Below are 24,336 nucleotides of genomic sequence, written 5' to 3'. Positions count from 1 at the left end.
ATCTCTCAGCTTCACAAATCTTTCATAAGTTATAAACAAGAAATAAATGATGACAATTTACATTAGGTGACGTGTTTTTTTCAATAGAATGGTTTACAAGCGTTCATCTATTATTGAAATTAGAATTGCTTTATGCTATCGCTTACAACATAATTTGGAAAGATTTTCGATTCCATTGTTAAGGAAGAGGTTGTTGATGACTTGCAAGTGCATGATAAAATAGGGCTGAGTCAGCATGGCTTCTTCAAGGCAAGGTCATGCCTGACCAATCTGTTAGAATTCTTTAAGCAGGTAATAAAGCATGTTAGGCAAACGAGAATTAGTGCATGTGATCTATTTGGATTTCCAGAAGGCCTTTGACAAGTTGCCAGATGGAGGGTTATTAAATAAACTAAGAGCTCATGATGTTCTGGGCAAAGTACTGGCACATTTAAAGGATCAGCTGACTAGCAGGGAATACAGATAAAGGGGTCTTGTTAGGATGGTAGCTGCTGACTAGTGCAGGTCCACAGGGATAAGTGTTGGAGTCACAACTGTTCATGTTAAACATTCATGATCCGGACAAAGGAACTGACAGCATTGTTGCTAGGTTTGCAGATGACAAATTTCGATGTTTCAGCAAGAACAGAGATGATGGTAAAAATGGGGGGGTGTGGCATTGTTAATCAAGGGTAGTATTACAGCAGCTGAGAGAACATTTGAGGATTCATCCACTGAGGTAGTTTGGGCTGAGGTTAGAAACAGGAAAGGAAAGGTCACCCTGTTGGGAGTTTTCTATAGGTCGCCGAATTGTTCCAGGGATGTAGAGGAAAGGATAGCAAAGATGATTCTCAATAGGAGCGAGAATAACTGGGTAATTATTATGGGAGACTTTAACTTGCCCAATATTGACTGAGAATACTATAGTTCGAGTAGTTTAGATGGGTGAGACTTTGTTCAGTCTGTGCAGGAGGCTTTTCTGACACAGTATGTAGACAGGCCTACAAGGGGTGATGCCATATTGGATTTGGTACTGGGGAATGAACCCGGCCAGGTGTTAGATTTGGAGGTAGGTGAGCACTTTGGTGATAGTGACCACAATTCAGTTCCATTTACAATAGCAATGGGAGGGGTATATATATACCGCAGGGAAAGAGGTATAACTGGGGGAAAGGCAATTATGATGCGATTAGGCAAGATTTAGGATGCATAGGATGGGGAAGGAAAATGCAGGGGATGGACACACTTGAAATGTGGAGCTTATTCAAGAAACAGCTACTGCTGGTCCTGGATAAGAATATACCTATAAGGCAGAGAGGTAGTTAACGAGAGAGGGAGCCATGGTTTACGAAAGAAGTTGAAGATCTTGTCAAGAGGAAGAAGAAGGCTTATGATGTGAAGGCTCAGATAGGGGGCTGGAGAGTTATAAATTAGCTGGAAAAGATCTAAAGAGAGGGCTAAGAAGAGCCAGGAAGGGACGTGAGCAGTTGTTGGAGGATAGGATCAAGGAAAACGCTAAGGCCTTCTATAGGTATATCAGGAATAAAAGATTGACTAGAGTAAGAGTAGGGCCAATCAAAGATAGTAGTGGAAATTTGTGTGTGGAATCTGAGGACATGGGGAAGTGCTTAATGAATACTTTTCACATTGGAATGAATATGAAGGGCAATGTTAGTGAGAATATGGAGACACAGGCTGTTGGATTAGATGGGATTGAGGTTGACAAAGAGGAGGTTTTAGCAGTTTTGGAAGACCTTAAACAAAAAAGATCCTGGGCCAGATGGGATTTATCCTCGGATTCTCTGGGAAGCCAGGGAGGAGATTGCAGAACCTTTGGCTTCGATCTTTATGTCATCATTGTCAACAGGTGTAGTGCCAGAAGACTGGAGGATAGCAAATGTTGTTCCCTTGTTTAAGAAGGGGAGTCGGGACAGTCCTTGTAATTATTGGCCAGTGAGCCTTACTTGGTTGTGGGTAAGGTGTTGGAAAAGCTTGTAAGAAGTAGGATTTATAGTCATCTGGAAAAGAATAATTTGATTAGGGACAGTCACACGGTTTTGTGCAGGGTAGGTCATGCCTCACTAACCCTATTGAGTTCTTCGAGAAAGTGACCAAAACAGGTGGGTGACAGTAAAGCAGTTGATGAGATGTGTATGGACTTCAGTAAGGTTTTGGGATTTCATGGTTTGGATCAGAAGTTGGCTTGCTGAAAGAGGGTGATGGTTAATGGAAAATGTACATCCTGGAGCTCAGCTACTAGTGGTGTGCCGCAAGGATCTGTTTTGGGGCCACTGCTGTTTATCATTTTTATAAATGATCTGGATGTGGATGTAGAAGAATGGGTTAGTAAATTTGCGGATGACACTAAGGTAAGCAGAGTTGTGGATTGTGCCAGAGCATGTTGTGGGTTATAGAGGGACATAGATAAGATGCAGAGCTGGGCTGAGAAGTGGCAAATGGAGTTTAATGCAGAAAAGTGTGAGGTAGTTCACTCTGGAAGAAATAACAGGACTGCAGAGTACTGGGCTAATGGTAAAATTCTTGTCAGTGTGGATGAACAGAGAGATCTGTGTCCTGGTGCATAAATCCCTGAAAGTTGCCACCCAGGTTAATAGGGTTGTTAAAAAGGCATATGATCTGTTGGCATCTATTGGTAGGGGGATTGAATTCTAGAGCCATGAAGTCATGCTTCATCTGTACAAGACACTGGTTAAGGCTAAACCTGGAGTATTATGTGCTGTTCTGATCACTTCAATATAGGAAGGATGTGGAAGCTTTGGAAAGAGTCCAGAGGAAATTTACTAGGATGGTGCCTGATATGGTGGGAAGATCTTATGAGCAAAGGGTGAAGGAACTAAGGCTGTTTTCATTAGAGAGAAGAAGGTTGAGTGGTGACTTAATCAAGATAAATAAGATAGAGGGTTAGATAGGGTGGATAGTGAAAGCCTTTTTTCTCGGATGGTGAAGACTAACAAAAGGGGACGTTGCTTTAAATTGAGGGGTGATAGATTTAGGACAGATATTAGGGGTAGCTTCTTCACTCAGAGAGTAGTAGAGGTGTGGAACGGCCTGCCTGCAACAGTAGTAAACTCACCGACGTTAAGGGCATTTCAATCGGCATTGGACGTAGATATGGATATTAACGGAACAGTGTAGGTTAGATGGGCATCAGATTATTTTCACAGGTTGACGCAACATCGAGGGCCGAAGGACCTGTCCTGCACTGTAACCTTCTAGGTTCTAGGTTCTAGGTTCTATGACACAAAGATAGGTGGAGGGACAGGTAAAAACAAGGACTGCAGATGCTGGAAACCAGAGTCTAGATTAGAGATGAAGGGCTTTTGCCCGAAACGTCGATTTTCCTGCTCCTCGGATGCTTCCTGACCTGCTGTGCTTTACCAGCACCACACTAATCTAGATGGAGGGTTAGGCAGTGCTGAAAAAGTGGGGAGGCTGCAGAAAGCCTTGGATAGGTTGGGAGAGTGGGCAAAGAATTGGCAGATTGATTACAATGTGGGAAAGTGTGAGGTTATGCACCGTAGTAGGAAGAATAGAGGCATTTTCTAAATGGGGAAAAAACTTTGGAAATCTGAAGCACAAAGGGACTTAGGAGTCCTAGTTCAGGAATTTCTTAAGATTAAATGCAGATTCAGTTGGGAGTTAGGAATGCAAACACAATGTGCATTCATTTTGAGATAGCTAGAATACACAAGCAGGGATAAGGCAATATCAGTCTCTGGTCAGACTGCGTTTGGAATATTGTGAGCAATTCTGGGCCCTGTATCTAAGGAAGGATGTCTTGGTGTTGGAGAAGGTCCAGAGAAGGTTTACAAGAATGATACCACAGATGAAGGGCTTGTTGTATGAGGAGCAGTTAAAGACTCTGGCTCTGTTGTGCGGTGAGTTTAGAAGGCTGAGGGGAAGATCTGATTGAAACTTATAGAAGACTGAGGAGTCTGGATAGAGTGGACATTGAGGACATGTTTCCATGAGTAGGAGAGAATAGGATTGGAGGGCACACGCTCTGAGCAAATGGATGACCTTTTACAATTGAGATGAAGAGGTATTTCTTCAGCCAGAGGGTGATTAATATGTGGAACACATTGCCACAGTGGCTGTGAAGGCCATGTCATTGAGTGTATTTAAGACAGATAAGTTCTTGATTGGTAAGGACATCAAAGATTAGGGGGAGAAGGCAGGAGAGAAACATATCAAATAGTGGATCAGGCTCAATTGACCAAATGGCCTAATTTTGCTCCTATATCTTATGGTCTTATAAAGGTTTGTCCCAGTCACTACAGTGACCACAGTAAACACTTTTGGGTAAATACATTTGTCTCAGAAGATAAGAAGATTCCTCGTTTGCTCTTAGAAACTAACATTTTGTGTAATTCAAATTTGTCAAGGTGAGGGCACAGTGACAAAGGTTCTCCAAAAGTTGTTAACAGAAAATAAATTGAAATAAAGGATTAGATTGCAAGAAAAATGCCAATCGTTCGCAAAAATAAATGCTTGTCCAATCAACCAGTGAGATTGTTGATAATTGTATCTGTTAATCTGTTTCTTAAAACGTATGTTAGACTGCTATAAACCAAAAAATTGTAGATGCTGGAAATCTGAAACAAGAACAGAAATTGCTGGTGAAACTCAGCAGCATCTATGGGGAGAAGGCAGAGTTAACATTTCTAGTTCCTCAGAACTGGTATTTGGCTTCAGGCCACATTTGCAAATCGATGTCTTCAGTACAATAATAAAAAATATATCCTTTAAGAAACTCTCTTCTCTGGGAGAAATGTCAGAGGGCAGTTATTGACTGGTGTAAAAACAGAAAATGCTGAAAATGTTTGGCTGGGGTGGTCGTGTCTGTGAAGAGAGAAACAGAATTAACTTGTTCCAGGTTCGTGACCTTTCAGTAATTCTCCATACACAGCCCGATGTGTTGAGTGTTTCACTACTTCTGTTTCTAGTTCAGCTTTTCAGCATCCAGAATATTTTGATTTTGTTTCACTCTTAACCCAGTAACATTTTGTTAGCTTTTACAGTACTCAGCAGACATGTGCTCAAGGCACTCATTCTCATGAAGTACCACCGCCACTTTATTCTGTTTAGTCCTTTTCAAATCTCTCCCCACCCCTGCATCTCTTGAATGTATGGATTCCTTAAGAGGTCAATTCTGTTGCCAAGATGAATAGCTTTGGATGCCAGTGGTTATTCTTGCAATCCAAGCTTTGATATTGAGAGTCCATAAGCCGTTTTGCCTGTGTGAACACTAACAGCTAAATTTAACACTGTTGCAAGACAATAATTTTGCGAAGTCTGCCTTAAAACTGCCAGCCGGCTTGATTTTCCCTGTCTCTGGGTTGGGTTGACTGCAGATTTCCCCACCACAGTTCACTCAGCACTGAGACAGCATCAAAGTAGGGACTTTCATTAATCAGTGTGACTTGAATGATTCATTGTGCAAGCTCATTAAATCTTAAGGGAGCCATCGATTTAAGATGTTAAGAAAGAGAGAATAGTTTCTATTCGTTTCAAGATATAACTATAATTTATTTTACTTCCAAAGTTTCAGTTCCTACACTGAACTGTACTTTCAGTTTCCAAGAAGAGTCATACTGAACTCAGAAGTTTTACACTGTTTTTCTCTCTCTCTACAAATGCAACCAGATCTCACAGATTCTTCGGCACTTTCTGTTTTTATTGCAATAGTTCCTTTGCTTTCCTTGATGCTTTTTTTCATTTTCATACCATGGCCTGAGCTGAATCCTAGACGTTTGAACTTGTAAGTCACAGTCTCAAAGCAGTAGCTCCGGAGAGAACGTTTAGAGATAAAAGTGTAATAAGACTGTGTAGAGCAACTAGCAATAAAATTATAGTAGCACAGAATTATTTCTGGATAGACGAGCTATTTGACCTAATGTGTTGGGAACTTTGGGATATGGGTCATACTACCAAGGCCTACATTTATGCCACTGTTTGTAACTGCAGTTGAGTAGCTGGCGGTGAGCTGACTTCTTGAATCACTGCAGTTGTTTGGCAAAGGAAATCCAAGATGAAATTTGGGATTTGACCCACCAACAATGAAGAATGGGAAGATACTTCCAAGCTAGGATGGAATGTGACTTGGAGTGGGAACATAGAGCTGATGGTGTTGTTGTGTGCCTGCTGTCCTTGCCCTTCCAGGTGATACAGGTCATGGATTTGGAAGGTGCTGTTGAGGAACCCTGGCGAGTTGCTGTGTAACATCTTATTCAAGGCAAAGATTGATAGAATTCCAGTTACTAATGACACTGTGCCACAACAGCCCTCATCCCATACCATATTAGACACCAGTTCTGAGCTGCTTCAATTGCTCTGAATCTATCCCATTTAACATAGTTGTCGTGCCCCATAATATGATGGCGAGTGATCCTCATTATGAAAAGTAGACGTTGCCTCTGTCAGGACTGTATTGTGAATACTCTTAATAATACTGTCATTGGCAGTTGTGCTTGCAACAGGTACATTGCTCAAGTTGATTTTTCACTCTTGTTTGTCTCTCTACCTGCGAGGCACAGTTTGGCAGGCATGTCCGACTGGACATGGCCATCTTGGCCAGTGGTGATGCTACTGAGTCACATCTTGGTGATGGCCATTGAAGTCCCATACTCAAAGTACATTCTGTGCACTTTCTCTCCTCAGAGCCATTTCTACCTGGTGTGCAACATGGTGGAGTTTATTGATTCAGTACTTGAGAAAGGAGAGTAGGTGGTAATCAGCTGGAAGTTTCGTTCTCCATGTTTAACCATGATACCTGATGGTGTTTGGAATCAATCTGAAAGATTCCCACGGTGATTCCCTCCCAACTGTATGCCAATATGCTGCTACGTCTGGTGGACATATTCAGGGATGAGGAAGGCGGAGTCTGATGCCATGTGTATGACTATGTCAAGCTGTTGCTTGACTTGATTGACAGATAACTGTTGGCACAGGTCTGCACATGTTAGTGAGGTAGATTTTGCAGGGTTGTTTGGCAAAACATTCCTTTGTATCTTCCAGTACCTAGGTCACTGCTGAATGGTCTATGCAATTTTATTCTTATCTTACTTTAATCTAAAAGTTTGATACAACTGAGTGACTTGCTAGGTAAGCCTTTCAGGAAGCAGTTAGGAGTCAACCACATTGCTGAGATTTTGGATTCACATATAGGCTAGATCAAGTAGGGACAATAGATCTTCATCCCCAGAGAACATTGCACAATTTGGTAGTTTCATGCTCACCATTACTAAACTAGCTTTTTGCTCCTGCTTTGCTTAATTTAAATTGTTCCAGATGTTTGGGGGAAATTTGAACAATTGATTTCATGTCTCTAGATCACTATCTGCACCTTTGGGTTCCCAGTGATTCCCAGGTGGAATTAAAAATGTTTTTTGTCACCATTATCTGCAGTCTAACTGTATGCACTATTGTCAAGATTAAAATGGTGCTGGAAAAGCACAGCAGGTCAGGCAGCATCTGAGGAGCAGGAAAATTGACGTTTCGGGCAAAAGCCCTTCATCGCTATTGTCCCTGGCAAGAGGGAAACTAGGCAAATTCTAGCCACACATGTTGTTTAAATGGACCTCAGTGTCAAATTAATTCTACTGCACTGACAGCCCAAACCTTCTGATTAGCTTGGAACTGCTGTATCCAACACTGATCAGACAGAGAATTGGTTACTTACCTGGAAAAAGTGAGGAATGCTGTCTTGCAGACTGCAGACCATTCCCTCTGTGACTCCCTTGTTAGGACCATGCTCCCTATTAACCCACCCTCCACTCCTGGCACATTTCCCTGCCACTGTAAGAAGTGCAAAACCTGTGCCCACACCTCCTCCACTTACCTCTGTCCAAGGCCCCAAGATTCCTTTCACATCTGACAGAGATTTATCTGTCCTTCCACACATGCCATCTGCTGTGTTCATTGCTTTTGATGTGGTCTCCTTTACATTGGGAAGACAGGACGCCAACTTGTGGAACGTTCCAGAGAACATCTCTGGGACACACACTCTAAACAACCCCAGCGCCCTGTGGTCGAATACTTCAACTCCCCCTCCCACTCCGCCAAGGACATGCAAGTCCTGGGCCTCCTCCATCGCCAAACTCTAGCAACCGAACTCCCGGAGGAAGAATGTCTCATCTTCTGCCTTGAGATCCTCCAACCACATGGGATCAATGTGGATTTCACCAGTTTCCTCATTTCCCCTCCCCCCACCTTATCCAAGATCCAACTTTCCAACTTGGCACCGCCCTCTTAAACTGTCCCACCTGTCCATCTTCCTTCCCTCCTATCCACTCCCCTTCGACCTATCACCTTCACCCCTACCTTCATTTATCTATCACGTTCTCAGCTACCCCCTCCCATTTATCTCTCTACCCTCTTAGGGTACTCCCTCATTACTGATGAAGGGCGCATGCTCGAAATGTCAACTTTCCTGCTCCTCGGATGGTGCCTGACTGGCTGTGCTTTTCCAGCACCACACTCTTCAACTACTTACCTGGATGCAAAGTTTCTGGCCAAACCTCTCATTCGTGATGCAGAAGAATTCTGTCAGTGCATGGATCCTCATGGTCACCAGCGAAAATGCCCACCTCTTTATTATCATACCAGCTGCAGTGTGGTAAGATCGAATGTCTGGTATGAAAGTTAGTGAATGGATGGTAGATGAATGTTTGTGAATGAAAGAGTGAATGAATGAATGAATGATTGGGGCTTGTACGATATGGATAAATAGGTAAGTTAGTAGGATGGCAAGTAAATGGGTGGGTGAGGCAAGAAGTAGTCAGTTTGGGAAGGGTTCTCAGGTTGAGGGCTAGTGGTGGAATTGTCTAGTGTTGGGAATGAATCAGATTGAGTCAGTGGTATGATTGGGTGCTATGATCTAGCCAGGTCGGTTTGGGATTGTGGTCATTGGAGACTGTCAAGGAGTCAAAAGGGCAAGGTGAGAGCATCAGTGTGAGTGATTGGGGTATTAGTTATATAGTTAATTCGAAGTTAGACAAGGATTTTTCTGTTTCATATTTCATGGTAACGACCAGGGAAAGTGTACCAGAATTGTCAGATTTGAGTCAGAAACTTCCACGTAGAGTCTCAGGAGCAAAGGAATTGCTTGTTAGATGTTCAAATTTCCCACGCAGTTCCCATGGAGTCATCAATTTGAAACTTCTGTGGAATCCTAATGCACATCGTTCATCACAAACCTAGTCTCGGATGATCCGGAGACTGCAAGATGATAAAACATTGATGTGTAACCGGCATAAGCATGTCAGCATGGATTGATGAATGGGAAAATGTGTTCGCTGAAATTGTTAGTTTTTTGAAGTTGGTACTTTAAAAAAACTTGGATAAAGGAGAGCTAACGGATCTGGGATATTTACGTTTCCAAAAAGCTTGTGCTAAGATCCCCCAAAGGAAACTAAAAGACTCAAGCATGTAAGATACAAGGTAATGTACCGGCATGAACTAATGTTTGGCTGACAGGCAGAGAAAGCAGAGAGTGGGAATAAATGGATCATTCTCACTCTGTCAGACTGTATATAGTGAAGTACTACAAGGAGCAACACTTAGGTCCCAGCTATTCACAATATTTATCAATAATTTGGAGATGGGGGACAAATGTAATACTTCAAATTTGCAGATGATACAAAGTTAAGAGGGAATTGTCTTGTGAGGACAATGTTCAGCATTTTCAGGAGGATTTAGACAGGCTTGGTGAATAGATAAGAATGTGATGAATGGGATATAATGTGCAAAATGTGCATTATCTACTTTAATACGAGAAACAGATGCACAGTCCTTTGGTGGTAACAGATTGGAAAGTATAGATGTACAAAGGGACCAAGGTATCCTTGTCAATAAATCAGGAGAAGGTGAGGACTGCAGATGCTGGAGATCGGAGTCGAGAGTGTGCTGCTGGAAAAGCACAGCAGGTTAGGCAGCATTTGAGGAGCTGGAGAATTGACATTTCGGGCATAAGCCAGCATTTGCACAATGTCTATTCGTCTGCTCAACATTGATGCAATTACACAGGGATAATTTTGAATTTGGGTGATTCTGAAAAACGGACAGGGCTGGATTGCAACCTTTTATACATCTGTAAAACTGAATAAAAGTCATGCCAATTAAAATGTGAAGTGGTTTAAAACAGGCTGTTGCTGATCAATATCAGTCTTTTAATTTTTCACCATTACAGTTAGTCGCAGTGGCCTCGCTGTGTCTGGAAGTAGGGTAAGATGGAGCAAAATGGGCATGCAGCCCATGTCATGTGCACTCTTCACCATCTGCTATTCTTGGGATATTGCCAGCGATGGGTCACATGGCCTGCTCACCAGTGGCCAATTCAGGCCTATTAGTGCCCACTTTAGGCCTCATTTTACCACTGCTGAGATTTTACTCACCACTTCAGATCCCAGAGCTGGGTGTAGAGAGTGCCAGGTAAAACCTAGCAATCTTGTTGCCAGCTAAGTGAGGCCAGGTGTACCCAGTGCAGGTGCCTCTGAAGTTGCTTCACCTCACCCCAACATTTCACACCCTATGCAGTGAACTTGACCAAACCTCGTGCCTCCAGAACATTCTCATTGCTCGGGATTGCAAGCCTGGCTCCAGCAAGACTCTGGAGTGGACTATATGCCCAGATCCCTGTCACCTCTTCTTTGAGAAATTAGAGCAGTAGCCATCCCTCTCTGGCAATACTGGGATTGCAAACTGCTGGCCATCTGATTGGTCTCTCCAGTAGTGTTGGAAGTCTGCCCCTGAGCCAGTTAATAGCGTGGCAACTAAAAAATGGCTGTGAGATCATGTGGCAAAGCAGAGGAGAACTTAGATTGTACACTGGGTACCACCTTCACATAATATTCCAGCAAGTGTTTGTAATCAATCCATGTGTTCATGTCAAGATGGCAGCAATCTGCACATATGGAGCCTTTTAACATTACAAAATATCACAAGGCCTGAAGGCAAATGTACATTATGACATGAATTTACAGTAAATTTGAAAGGACATAATATTACTATGCCTTAATGAATTCTCACCATGAATTTCAGATTGATCTAGTCATAGAAGCAGAGAAAATAGGAGCAGGAATAGGTACTTCAGTCCTTCAAGCCTTTTCCACAATTCAATATGATCATGGCTGATCATCCAATTCAGTATCCTGCCACCATTCACTCCATACCCTTTGATCTCTTTAGTACTAAGAACCTTAGCTAACTCCTTGAAAACATTCAATGTTTTGGCTGCAACCAATTTCTGTGGTAGAGAATTCCACAGGCTCACAGTCTGCAGTTAAGAAATTTATCTTCATCACAGTCCTAAATGGCCTACTCTAGATCCTAAGACTGTGACTACCAGTCATCAGCTAATAAATGAGCCAGAACTGAAACTGGAAGTGCTACCGAGGGTAGAAGGATCATTATGAATAAACCAAAACGTTTTCAGATAACTATGACCACTTCAGCATAATATACATAAGATTGATTTGGAAGAAGTTCAAAAGGAAAGGAAAATATTTAAAGTGGAACAACATTGAACAACACATATGTAGACACACTGTATAAATATTCCTGTTCATGAATCTTTAAGTTAACCTAGAATTAAGACAGCAACATTGTGACAGATGAAAGCCAAAAGCATAATACTGGTCAGTACTTTCCCCACCTGGAAATTGTGAATATGTTTAACTGATGCTCTAGGGTCTGTATCTGCTATGCATTTTAAGTGATTGTATTCAGAATACTTTTCCTATTATTGTACTGTACAAAACAAATGTTTACCCTTTTTTATCCAGAAAAGTCTCTTGCAAATGAAATGCAGTGCAGTTTCATTGTGGTGCAATATCATTTTTTCATTTCAATGTTTCTTAGGATAAAAATATTATCCTTCAGTACTTGTCACAACTATTAATTTGCTTTAGATGCTCATAATAGTTGCACTCATTAAATATGTGAAATAAAATATTTATTTTTCAACCTATCCTAATTCTGTTCCAATACATTACATAACAATACTTTTCATTGTATCTCAGTACATGTGACAATAATAAATCAAATCAAATCAAAATTCATGAGTTTTTATGTGTGGCTTAATGTTGACAGTTTCTGTATTGAGCTATCTAACAGGAGCTGGAATCTGCAGAGCTGCTCAATGGTAGACTGTCAATCAGTGCATGACAAAGAGATTCCTCTGAGAGAATTCATTCCTAGTGGCAAAATCAAAGGAAATGATCAAAACCCACGATAAAAGTGCAATGAATTGACATTTGTTTTATGGACGGACAATTAATTCTTATAAGTCCATAATAATATGGCTGTAATATGTATCTGTAAATTACTCCAGCATTATTCCAAGATGCAGCATGTTAATATTCTCATCAGACTGAGATAAGATTTTTAAAACTTTCATAGAACAAGCTGTCTTACCAATCATTTGAATAGATTTCATTGAAGAATTCGAAGTTATGATTTCACCGATGTGGCTGAAAAACAAAAGTAATGTATGAAAGTGGTTTGGATGTTACAGGGTTACAAATTCTGGACTAACAAATCTGATGTTAAGAATATGTGAAATATCTTGTTAAGTATCGAGGATGTAACTGTGAATTTTGTTCAGGTTTGTCCTTCCTTCCTACAACAAAGAGCCAATGTAAATGCAAGTTGTTGCTGTGAATAAAAGACTTACCCAGCAGTCTTATTGGTGCATTAAGACTGGTCTTGCCCAAGCAAAACTGCAGTCAATGGGAATTAGGGGGCAAACAAGCAAAACTGCAGTCAATGGGAATTAGGGGGCAAACTCGTATAAAATTATTAATGGATTCGACACTATGGAGGCAGGAACCATGTTTCCGCCGATGGGTGAGTCCAGAACCAGAGGACACAGTTTAAAAATAAGAGGTAGGTCATTTAGAACAGAGTTGAGGAGAAACTTCTTCACCCAGAGAGTGGTGGATATATGGAATGCTCTGCCCCAGAAGGCAGTGGAGGTCAAGTCTCTGGATACTTTCAAGAAAGAGATGGATAGAGCTCTTAGATATAGTGAGATCAAGGGTTATGGGGATAAGGCAGGAACAGGATACTGATTGTGGATGATCAACCATGATCATAATGAATGGTGGTGCTGGCTCAAAGGGCCGAATGGCCTACTCCTGCACTTATTGTCTATTGTCTAACTCTACACTGGTTGCAGTCATACCTAGAACAAAGGAAGGTGGTTGAGGTTGTTGAATGTTAATCATCTCAGCTCCAGGACATCTGTGCTGGAGTTTCTCAATATAGCATCCTGGCCCCAACCATCTTCAGCTGCTTCATCAAAGACCTCCCTTCCTCATAAGCTCAGAAGTAAGGATTTTCGCTGATGATTGCACAATGTTTACAACCATTCTCCACTCCTCAGGTATTGAAGTAGTCTGTGTCCAAATGCAACAATATCTGGACAATATCCAGGCTTGGGCTGACAAATAGCAAGTAACATTTGTGGCACATAAATGCCAGGTTCTGACTATCACCAACAAGAGACAATCTAACCACCAATGTTATCACCACTGAATGCCCCACTGTCAACATCCTGGGGGTTATCATTCACCAGAAACTCAACTAGACGTACTACATAAGCACAAGAACAGGTCAGAGGCTAGGGATACTGCTGGGAGTAACTCACCTCTGACTTCTCAAAGCCTGTCCGTCATCTACAAGGCACACGTCAGGAGTGTGATGGAATACTCCCCACTTGTCTGGATAGCATCCAGGACAAAGTAGCCACTTGATTGGCACAACATCCACAAACATCCACTCCCTCCACAAATGACTCTCAGTAGCAGCAGTGTGTACTATCTATAAGAAGCATTGCAGAAATTCACCAAAGATCCTCAGACAGCACCTTCCAAACCCACAACCAGTTCAATTATAAGGAGCAGGGCTGCAGATACATGGGAACACCACCATCTTCAAGTTCCCCTCCAAGCCATTCACCATCCTGACTTGAAAATATATTGCCATTCCTTCACTGTCACTGGGTCAAAATCCTGGAATTCCCTTCCTAATGGCATTGTGTGTCAACCCACAACAGATGGTTTGCAGCAGTTCAAGAAGGCAGCTCAGCACCACCACCTCAATGGCAACTAGGAATGGGCAACAAATGCTGGCCAGCCAGTGACACCCACATCCCTCAAAATGAATTTTAAAAATACAGCAGAGTGAGTACCCTCCATGGATTGTAGCTGTTCAAGAAGGAAGTTCACAAACTACCTTCCCAAAAGTAATAAGAGATTGGCAATAAATGCTGACCCAGCTAACAAAGCCACATTCCTGACAAGAATATTAAAACAAAACTGTTCTTAAATTGACATACTGAGTTCCTGATTTTGAAATGGCCATTCAGGGAATCCGGTATACTTTGGAGAATGTTTCACCACAAAGTGAAGAGATGAGGATAAATAGAAGTCAAGTCAACCAGCATTGCTGTCTTGTCCTTCTGCAGAGGCAGCTTCAGATTCTGGGAGTAGAACATCTGCCAAATTTCCTCCAAAAAAACCAAAAACGAACACCATACGTGAAAGGACTGAAACAAACTAAAATGTGAATAAACACAAAACTTGCAAATAGCAATTTAGGAAGGATATCAACATCTTATCTAAAATGAGTTTGTCCTTTCAAGTAGTAATGCAATTTATAGCAATGACTTGTATTCATATTTTATTGAACAATGCTCAAATATTATTGCAAGTAGTGGACCACACCATATGAAGCCTCCATCCTCAAATAGAGATATACAGGCTTAGAACTAGTATTGCAAAGTTTAGTTTTTCCCCCAGTGAGTATCTCCCATAATTTCATAATGAAGAAGTGATATATCTCATTATTAAAGCAACTGCATATCAGCACCCTTTGGATTTGAATTGATGACCACAATACTGTGAAATGAATAGCAAGAGTCACAACTTGGTCACTGCTATTTGACAGATTTAATTTTCATGTATTAATTCTGTGACATGAAAAAGAGCTGCAAGGTTAGCACAATTACTTAACTGCTCTCTTTCCTTGCAGTTTATCTATGATGAGAAAATTGAATGGTAAGTATTATGAATCAATAGTAATTGTGAAAAATTATCTCTTGTTAATGTGAATATAAATTATTGGCAACTTACTGTATTACTGATAATCTTTCAATGTGGCTGTTAAGTTTCCTATCCTAGGCACTATTAAACGTCATGTTGATATCTATGTCTTGCGACAAAAAGTTAATTGTATCCTTTTAAGTAATGTACGCAGATGATGAAGTGGTTTGTTATTCAAATGCACTGTGCAGTGGACTAATAGAACATGAGTGTTTGACCTAGCATGCTAAGCTTTGAACCCTTGGCAGGCATCCAGACATTAATACCAACAATGGTCAGGTGCTTTTCCATGGAGACTCGATGGTGATTCACCCCAGCTGCTCGTAAGCAGCTCCTAGCATCTGATTACAGAGCAACACTTACAGAAAGCTTGAACAAATCTGACTGCTTCCTTTTTTGCCAAACTTTCCTAAATATTTTGTGCTTCCGTGCCATTGATCTTAATCCTCAGTCTCTGATTTCTGGCATTCCCAAGTTAAGAATGGAAAGGAGAAGAAGCAGAAGCCGGAAGTATAACTACAAAAAACATTCTTGACCATTTCAGAAGAAGGCTGAATAGCTTCCCACGGCTTCAAGAAGACACACAGCAGGGTGGCGCAGTGGGAGTGTGCTGGACCCATAGCCTAGAGGCCGATGGATTGAAACCATTCTCTGCAATTTCCATAAAAATGGGCAGCATGTGCGATAGGGTTAGGGTTAGGCTCAGTGGTTAGCACTGCTAGAGACCTGGCTTCAATTCCACCCTTGGGCAACTATCTGTGTGGAGTTTGCATGTTGTCCCCATTTCTGCTGGATGCCCTGGTTTTCTCCCACAGTCCAAAGATGTGCAAGTTAGGTAGATTGGCCATACTAAATTGCTCATAGTGTTAAGGGATTTATAGGCTAGATGCATTAACCGTGGGAAATGGAGTGTTACAGGGATAAGATAGGAGGAAGGTCATTGTGGGCTCATTGGGCTGAAGAGCCTGTTTCTGCACTGAAGTGATCCTGTACATAATGTTATTTTAACTGGTGCATTCACTTAAACTCAACCTGTAGATTGCTGATAACTGAGCTGCATTATGGTTTTAAATGTATTGTTCTTGCTCTAACTACAAACTAGTGACAATCTTTTTATCTCTTTGAGGTGGGAAGGCCTTCTCCTGATCATAATGTATGCAGGCTATATACTCGTGATGAAGTAAGTTTTTAAATTTGTTTTAGATACTTGCTCATATGTATGCAACATGCAATGATGCTGGATAAAGGTGAATTTTCCTAATTTCAATATTTCTGATTTATATCTAAAATGAAAAGCCTGAAATATAATATATTTTGAACAATTTAATGCCACTTTTTTTGCTCTTTTTGATGTGCCACCTAACCCCACTAGTCTTCCACATTATCTTTGTTAAGTCAGGAATTCAGAGCATAACTCATTAAAAGCAATAACCCAAATTGATAAGGCCATAAGCAATGTAAACAAAGTTCTGGGGTTAATTTTTCAAATGTATTTTTATGCATTCATGGATTATGAACCACACAGGCAAGGACAGCATTTTATTCCCACTGATAATTGCTTGAGAAGGTGCAGTTCAACTACTGCCTTGAACAACTGCAACTTTTATATCCACACTGTTGTCAGGGATGCGTATCCAAGATTTTAACCTGGTGCTAATTTATGGCTCATGATATAGTCCCTGATCAAGATAGTGTGTTACTTTGAGATGGTTGGCGAGGGGAGACTTTGCAGGTGATGGTCTTCATACATAGTTGCTACCCTGGACCTTTGAGGTGCTCTGATGTGAAATGAATTTTTGCAGGAGACTTGGAGATAATACCTGCTATGTACTAGCGCTGAAGGAAGTGATTGTTGAAGGTAGTGGATGGGGTGCCAATCAAAGTCGAGCTTCTTGAGTGTTCTTGCAGGTGCACCCATTTGGGTAGAATTCCATCACATTCCTGACCTGTGCCTTGTAGATAGTGGAGAAGCTTAAGGAGGTCAGGAGGTGGATCACCTACCTTGGCAAGTTTCCAGAGTTAACAACTTTGTTAATCTTTCCAAATCTTTTTCAGTTTCATACTGAACATGACTCTTCTTTGGTATTGGACTCAAATTGTTAACTCTGGTTTCCATTTCTCCACAAATGCTGCCAGACCTGCTGAGTTTCTTCAGCACTTTCTGTTTTTACTTTGGGTCCAGAGGAGTTGAGCTGAACTTCCTAATTCCATTCTATGTCTTTGCACATAATCCTTCTTAGATCCATGCACTGTTGCCCCTTGATCATTACTTTGTAGCTCCTACTCAAGTCAGTTCTTCATATCTCATCAGACATTAGTTCAGAAACTGACAGGCCTTCCCTAAAGCACAAGACTATGTGAAAACATTCTTCAAAACTTAGACTAAAATCTGTATTTTTAGGTGATAATCCTGCACTGTAACTCTATAGTTTATGGGCTGTCTTATGCCACCTAGGGAAACCAAACAATCAATAATCATATTCTCACAGATAAACCAACAGATACATCATCTTTTCTATAGCTGGCGTTGGGACTACCCAATTTATGTTTCATATTTTCCAGTCATTGCTACCTTTTTATTGGAAAATGTACAGAGTACTTTTCAAACACACAATCAGCTACTCCATCTTTTCAGTCTTACTGATTTTAAAGTTGAGAGAGGAGAGAGTGAGTTTTGATCAGAAGTATGTGTTGAGTTTATTGGATATGTGTGAGAAATTACAAGGGAAAATTGGTGTAGCTTGTGAGTTTGCCTCCAGCAGAGTGTTTCTTTTCTGATATTATCTCCCATAACATAAGAAACTGGGTGTGACTATCATAATATTGAAGCCCGCAACATTTAAAACAACTAAGTATGATGTACAAACAACACATTCCTCATACACATACATATCTAGGTTTATAATAAGCAATCACATTACACTCAAGAAACATGCTTCTAGGAAAGTGCCACGTTACAAGTGGTCAGAGGAAAGATGGCGTGAGTGGTCTTTATACCCTCAGGTTACATGTTATAATGCAGTAATGATATCATGAGCCTGTTTCTTAAAAGTAGATCAATGTATTGACCATGAGACGGAACACACCTTTGGTTCAATTAGCAAAATAGTCGACTTGGCATTATTTTATTTTATGTCCTTGTGAAATTGTCAGTTGGAGACCCCTTAAGTCCAATCCTTTGTGTTATTAAGGGGCTCTCTTGGCCTCACAAATGGGTATTATCTCTCTGTATCCCAGATTAGTCTTATAATCGTTTATATTAGCTCTGATTTCAAACTAATCTCAGAATTGATATTGAGCTTTGGGTCAAATGTTAAAACACACTTAATCTATCATATCTTTGGTCTCTTCTCTTTATATCTTTCTTGGTAAGTCACTAATTGGTTCCTTACTCCTTTATGAACAGTTTTGGCTTTGATTTCTGCACTAAAGGCATTTTATAAATGTAAGAGTTGCTGCTGGTATTTACAGTAGTAACCACCTACAGTTATACTATAGTCAAGAAGCACAAAATGGGTTGAAAATTCATACATCTTGTATTGAAGGTACTGCACATGTAAATTTCATTTTGGCAACTCCTGGCATTTGGAAGTTGTTCCTGCTCTGGGTTTGGGGAAGGGCGGAGCAAGTTCACTGACAGCTGTTTCTGGAAAAGCCCATAAGATGTGCTACCTTGAGGAGCATGTATCAGAGGCAGCAGAATCAGTGCTATTCTGGCATTACACTGCCCCACCGGCTGACGTGATACCAATTACCCAATTTTAGACCATGCAGGTCCAATGAACACATGTGTATCTCACTCAATATTGACCAGGGACTACAAGAGAGGCACTGGTTTTACTTGAGTGACCAAGTACACGATTTGCAAGTAAGATGATTGTTAAGAACATCTGCTTTTGTGAAAGTATCTGGAAGTAATGGAGAGAGGGTTGGAGCAGTTCTCATGAGTTAAAGGATTTAGAAAAGAGTGTTTCACAAGAGGTGAAATGATCTTAAACACATGAAGCACAGAATGAAGAATTGAGTAGAATTTTGGTAGGACAGGGGCTAGTTCATTGTCTCTGGTTCTGCAGCAAGTTTAGGCAATACAGCAAAGGTAGTGGAGAAGACACGTTCGATCCAGTGTATTACAGAAAGGGCAAGATGGGAGGATGGTTCCTGCTTTTTTTCCCACCTCTCAACGAGATGCGTTCTTAGCAAAGAAGTCTTTTAATCCTTTAGTTGCTATGACTTTCAAAAGCAGACACAAAACAGGCTTTCTCATAGTGTTAAATTATAATAAAGAACAGCCATTTATTTGCTCAACTTCCTGAAAGTAATTACATTAGTATCAACTCCCTCATTCAGACAAGACACACACACAGATACAGACACACACAGCAAAAGAAACAATTACAAAAGATTTAAAATGTACTTAAGCTTGTTAAAGTCCAAGTGACTAAGTTTACTATCACCAAGACAGGCATATAACATGCTGTAGTCCTGAGGACTCTCTCTTGTTTTATTAGGACAGTGGAAGTTAGGAGTTCCTGGTGAGGAACTCACTGGGGCTCACTCCATGCTTCTAGCTTTGCTCTGCTCAAAGGTTGTATTGAGCCTCTTGTAGTGAAGTATAATCTCTGTACATTTTCTGCCCTAACCACTCTCAAGGCTTCCTCCAAGCAGTTTTCAACATGGAGGAGCATTGATCCATCACTGGGTGTAGGCAGTAATCAGCAGGAGGTTTCCTTGCCAATGTGGTTAGATTAGATTAGATTACTTACAGTGTGGAAACAGGCCCTTTCGCCCAACAAGTCCACACCAACCGTCCGAAGAGCAACCCACCCAGACCCATTCCCCTACATTTACCCCTTCACCTAACACTACGGGCAATTTAGCATGGCCAGTTCACCTAACCTGTGCATCTTTGGACTGTGGGAATAAACCGGAGCACCCAGAGGAAACCCACGCAGACACAGGGAGAATGTGCAAACTCCACACAGACAGTTGCCTGAGGCGGGAATTGAACCCAGGTCTCTGGTGCTGTGAGGCAGCAGTGCTAACCATTGTGCCACCATGCCGCCCTTAATGTGGTGTCATAACATTTTATGGGCTCTGCATTTATAATGCAGAAAAACAGATTTTGCATCAGTTTCTAAATCCTTCCATTGCATGCCAAAGGCATGTGGTGAGTACAGGAGAGACTCATGGTCAACCACATAGAGTCATACAGCACAGAAACAGACCCTTCGTTCCAACCAGGCCATGCCAACCATAATCCCAAACTAAAATGGTGCCGTCTGCCTGTACTTGGCCAGCATCCCTCCAAACATCTCTTATTCATGCACTTTTCCAAACTTCTTTTCAATGTTGTAACCATACCCACATGTACCACTTGCTCAAGAAGTTCATTCCATAGATGAACCACTCTATGTAAAAAAGGTTGCCTGTCATATCTTTTTAAAATCTTTCCCCTATTACTTTACGAATCTTCCCCACTACTCTTGAACTCCCCACCCTGCAGGAAAAAACCTTTGCTACACTCCTCACAATTTTATAAACCCCTCAATCTCCTATGCTCCAGTAAAAAAAACTCAGTTTATCCAGCCTCTCCTTATAACTCAAACCCTCTATTGCTGGCAACATCCTACTCAATATTTTCTGACCTCTCTCCAGCTTAATAATATCCTTCCTATAACAGGGTGACCAGCATTGGACACAGTACTCCAGAAGAGGCTTCACCAATGTCCTGTACAAGCACAACATGATGTCCCAACTCCTATATTCAAAGGTCTGTGCAATGAAGGCAAGCTTACTATACATGTCTTCATAAATACCCTGTCAACATGTGATGTAAGCTTCGAAAGAATTATGTACCAGATACTCAAGGTCTCTCTGCTCCTCTTCAACATTACCCAAGGCCCTATTTTTAATTGTAAAAGTCCTGCCCTTGTTTGTTTTACTGAAATGCAAAATCTCGCATTTATCCAAATTAAACTATGTCTGCCACTCCTCAGCAAATTGACCCAATTAATAAAAATCTCTTTACAATCTTAGATAACTTTCTTTATTTTGGTGTCTTTCCAAACTTACGAACCATGCCTTCTATATTCTCGTCTAAATCATTGAGTTAAATGACAAACAACATTGAGTCATAGAGTCATAGAGATGTACAGCATGAAAACAGACCCTCCAGTCCAATTCATCCATACTGACCAGATATCCTAACCTAATCTAGTCCCACCTCCCAGCACTTGACTTGTATCACTCTAAATTCTTCCCAGACATATATCCATCCAGATGCCTTTTAAATGCTGAAATTGTACCAGCCTCTCTCACTTTGTCTAGTGGCTCATTCCATACACACGCCACCCTCTGTATGGAAGGTTGCCCCTTTGGTCCCTTTTATATCTTTCCCCTCTCACCCTAAACCTATGCCCTCTAGTTCTGGACTTCCCCTCCCCAGGGAAAAGACTTTGTCTATTTATCCTATCCATGTCCCTTATGGTTTTATAAACCTCTATAAGGTAACCCCTCAGCCTCCAATGCTCCAGGGAAAACAGCCCCAGCCTATTCAGCCTCTCCCTATAGCTGAAATCCTCCAACCCTGGCAACATCCTTGTAAATCTTTTCTGAACCCTTTCAAGTTTCACAACATCCTTCCAATAGGAAGGAGACCAGAATTGCACGCAGTATTCCAACAGTGGCCTAACCAATGTCCTGTACATCTGCAACATGGCCTCCCAACTCCTATACTCAATGCTCTGACCAATAAAGGAAAGCATACCAAATGCCTTTTTTACGAGAGTATCTAGCTGCGACTCTACTTTCAAGGAGCTATGAACCTGCACTCTAAGGTTTCTTTGTTCAGCAACACTCCCCAGTACCTTACTATTAAGTGTATAAGTCCTGCTAAGATTTGCTTTTCCAAAATGCAGCACCTCACATTTATCTCAATTAAACTACATCTGGTACTCCACAGCCCATTGGCCTATCTGGTCAAGATCCTGTTGTAATCTGAGGTAACCTTCTTCGCTGTCCACTACACCTCCAATTTTGGTGTCATCTGCAAACTTACTTACTATACCTCCTATGTTCACATCCAAATCATTTATATAAATGACGAAAAGCAGTGGACCCAGTACCGGTCCTTGTGGCACTCCACTGGTCACAGGGCTCCAGGCTGAAAAGCAACCCTCCACCACCACTCTATGTCTTCTACCTTTGAGCCAGTTCTGTATCCAAATGGCTAGTTATCCCTGTATTCCATGAGATCTAACCTTGCTAACCAGTCTTGTCGAGCACCTTGCTGAAGTCCAGATAGATCATGTCAACTGCTCTGCCCTCATCAATCCTCTTGTTGCTTCCTCAAAAAATTCAATCAAGTTTGTATCTCAGCAAGGGGCCCAGCAATCACTTCCCTAGCTTCTCACAGAGTTCTAGGGTACACCTGATCAGGTCCTGGGGATTTGTCCACTTTTATGGATTTCAAGACAACCAGCAGTTCCTCCTCTGTAATATGGACATTTTTCAAGATGTCACCATCTATTTCCCTACAGTCTATATCCCCCATGTCCTTTTCCACAGTAAATACTGATGCAAAATACTCATTTAGTATCTCTCCCACCTCCTCTGGCTCCACAAATAGGCCATCTTGCTGTTCTTTGAGGGGTCCTATTCTCTCCCTAGTTGCCCTTTTGTCCTTAATGTATTTGTAAAAACTGTTTGGATTCTCCTTAACCCTATTTGCTATTTCATGTCCCCCTTTTGCCCTCCTGATTTCTCTCTTGAGTATACTCCTACTGCCTTTAGACTCTTCTAAGGAATTCATTCGACCTATCCTGTCTATACATGACATACACTTCCTTCTTTTTCTTAACTAAACCCTCAATCTCTTTTGTCATCCAGCATTCCCTACACCTACCAGCCTTTCCTTTCATCCTAACAGGAATATACTGTCTCTGGATTCTTGTTATCTCATTTTTGAAGGCTTCCCATTTTCCAGCCATCCCTTTACCTGTGAACATCTGCCCCAATCATGCCTCATGCCGTCAAAATTAGCCTTCCTCCAATTTAGAACGAGAGAATGTTATAACCTCTACCATCACTATTGTTGGCTCCATATTACAAGATGCCTCTAAAAGTCTGTGTTGCCACAGCAACTCCTGAGTGAACTGTAACATATTACCACGTACACAGCAATCATATTTATGATATTGACATTGAAGCATGACATTTGTATCATCATTGCAAGAATTTAATCTGTTCTGGGCTACGAGAAAATAACATCACTCTGTATATTAAAGACGTAAATATTGCTCAATTGTAAAGCATTTGTGACCTTCAAGTAAATTGGAGCGGCATGGTGGCTCACTGGTTAGCACTGCTGCCTCACAGCACCAGGGACCTGGGTTTCATTCCTGCCTCAGCAACTGTCTGTTTGGAGTTTGCACATTCTCCCTCTGTCTGTGTGGGTTTCCTCTGGGTGCTCTGGTTTCCTCCCACAATCTAAAGATGTGCAGATTAGATGAATTGGCAATGCTAAATTGCCATAGTGTTAGTTGCATTAGTCAGGGGTAAATATAGGCAATGGGTCTGGATGGGTTACTCTTTGGAGGGTTTGTGTGGACTTGTTGGGCTGAAGGGCCTGTTTCCATACTGTAGGGACTGTAATCTATTCTAAAGTCCAGAAGGATTTTATCAAGATTTTGATTGGACTAATGCAGCATTAAGCTAGTGCAAGCTCACTTCAACCTACAGTACCTTTGTACCAGTTTGTTAATTTGCAGCTGGGTCTTATTGTGTGGTCAGAGTGACATTGTTCACCAAAGAATTGCAGTTTTTGTTTTAATTGGGCTTTCTGTCCCCAGTAGCAATAATGCAATAGATAATAGATTATTAGTCTTACAAGGACTCAGGTTCATATGAAGTGGAAAGTGCAAGGCTTTGAAATCCACTTGTATTGTCCTCAAAACATATTCCAGGGTAAATTTTCTATAAAATAAGCTTTATCAACAAACATTCAATGTTGCTGGAAATGTCCTAGATTTTTACACATGGCAACAGCATCAATAGTTTTCTGATGTACCTTTGTCCTCGAAATAGAAATAATTGAATTTCACAGTTATTTCCAGTCAGTTTCAGGAAATAATGATATGTTGTAATCATATCTAAGATGGATTCCTGACTAAACACGGAAGGCTTCTTTTAAATTCAAAGGCATAAACTTTAAAATTTCAACATAGCCACACTT

The 24,336-nt window shown here is 41.2% G+C and overlaps 1 protein-coding gene across 2 annotated transcripts in view; it reads left to right on the top strand.

Annotated features, from left to right (window-relative positions):
• Positions 1-24,336, top strand: part of LOC140476162 (sodium/potassium/calcium exchanger 4-like) — a 314,028-nt gene that overhangs the window by 227,787 nt on the left and 61,905 nt on the right. For both annotated transcript variants that reach the window (XM_072568328.1, XM_072568327.1), the window contains exons 8-9: positions 15,034-15,059; positions 16,231-16,284. In XM_072568328.1, the coding sequence (XP_072424429.1) occupies positions 15,034-15,059; positions 16,231-16,284 (80 nt within the window). The remainder of the gene's footprint in view (positions 1-15,033; positions 15,060-16,230; positions 16,285-24,336) is intronic.

This window comes from Chiloscyllium punctatum, chromosome 4 (assembly GCF_047496795.1).
Source record: "Chiloscyllium punctatum isolate Juve2018m chromosome 4, sChiPun1.3, whole genome shotgun sequence".
Taxonomy (NCBI): Eukaryota; Metazoa; Chordata; class Chondrichthyes; order Orectolobiformes; family Hemiscylliidae; genus Chiloscyllium; species Chiloscyllium punctatum.
The sequence above is the reverse complement of the archived record's forward strand: the minus strand, read 5'-3'. Positions and strand labels throughout refer to the sequence as shown.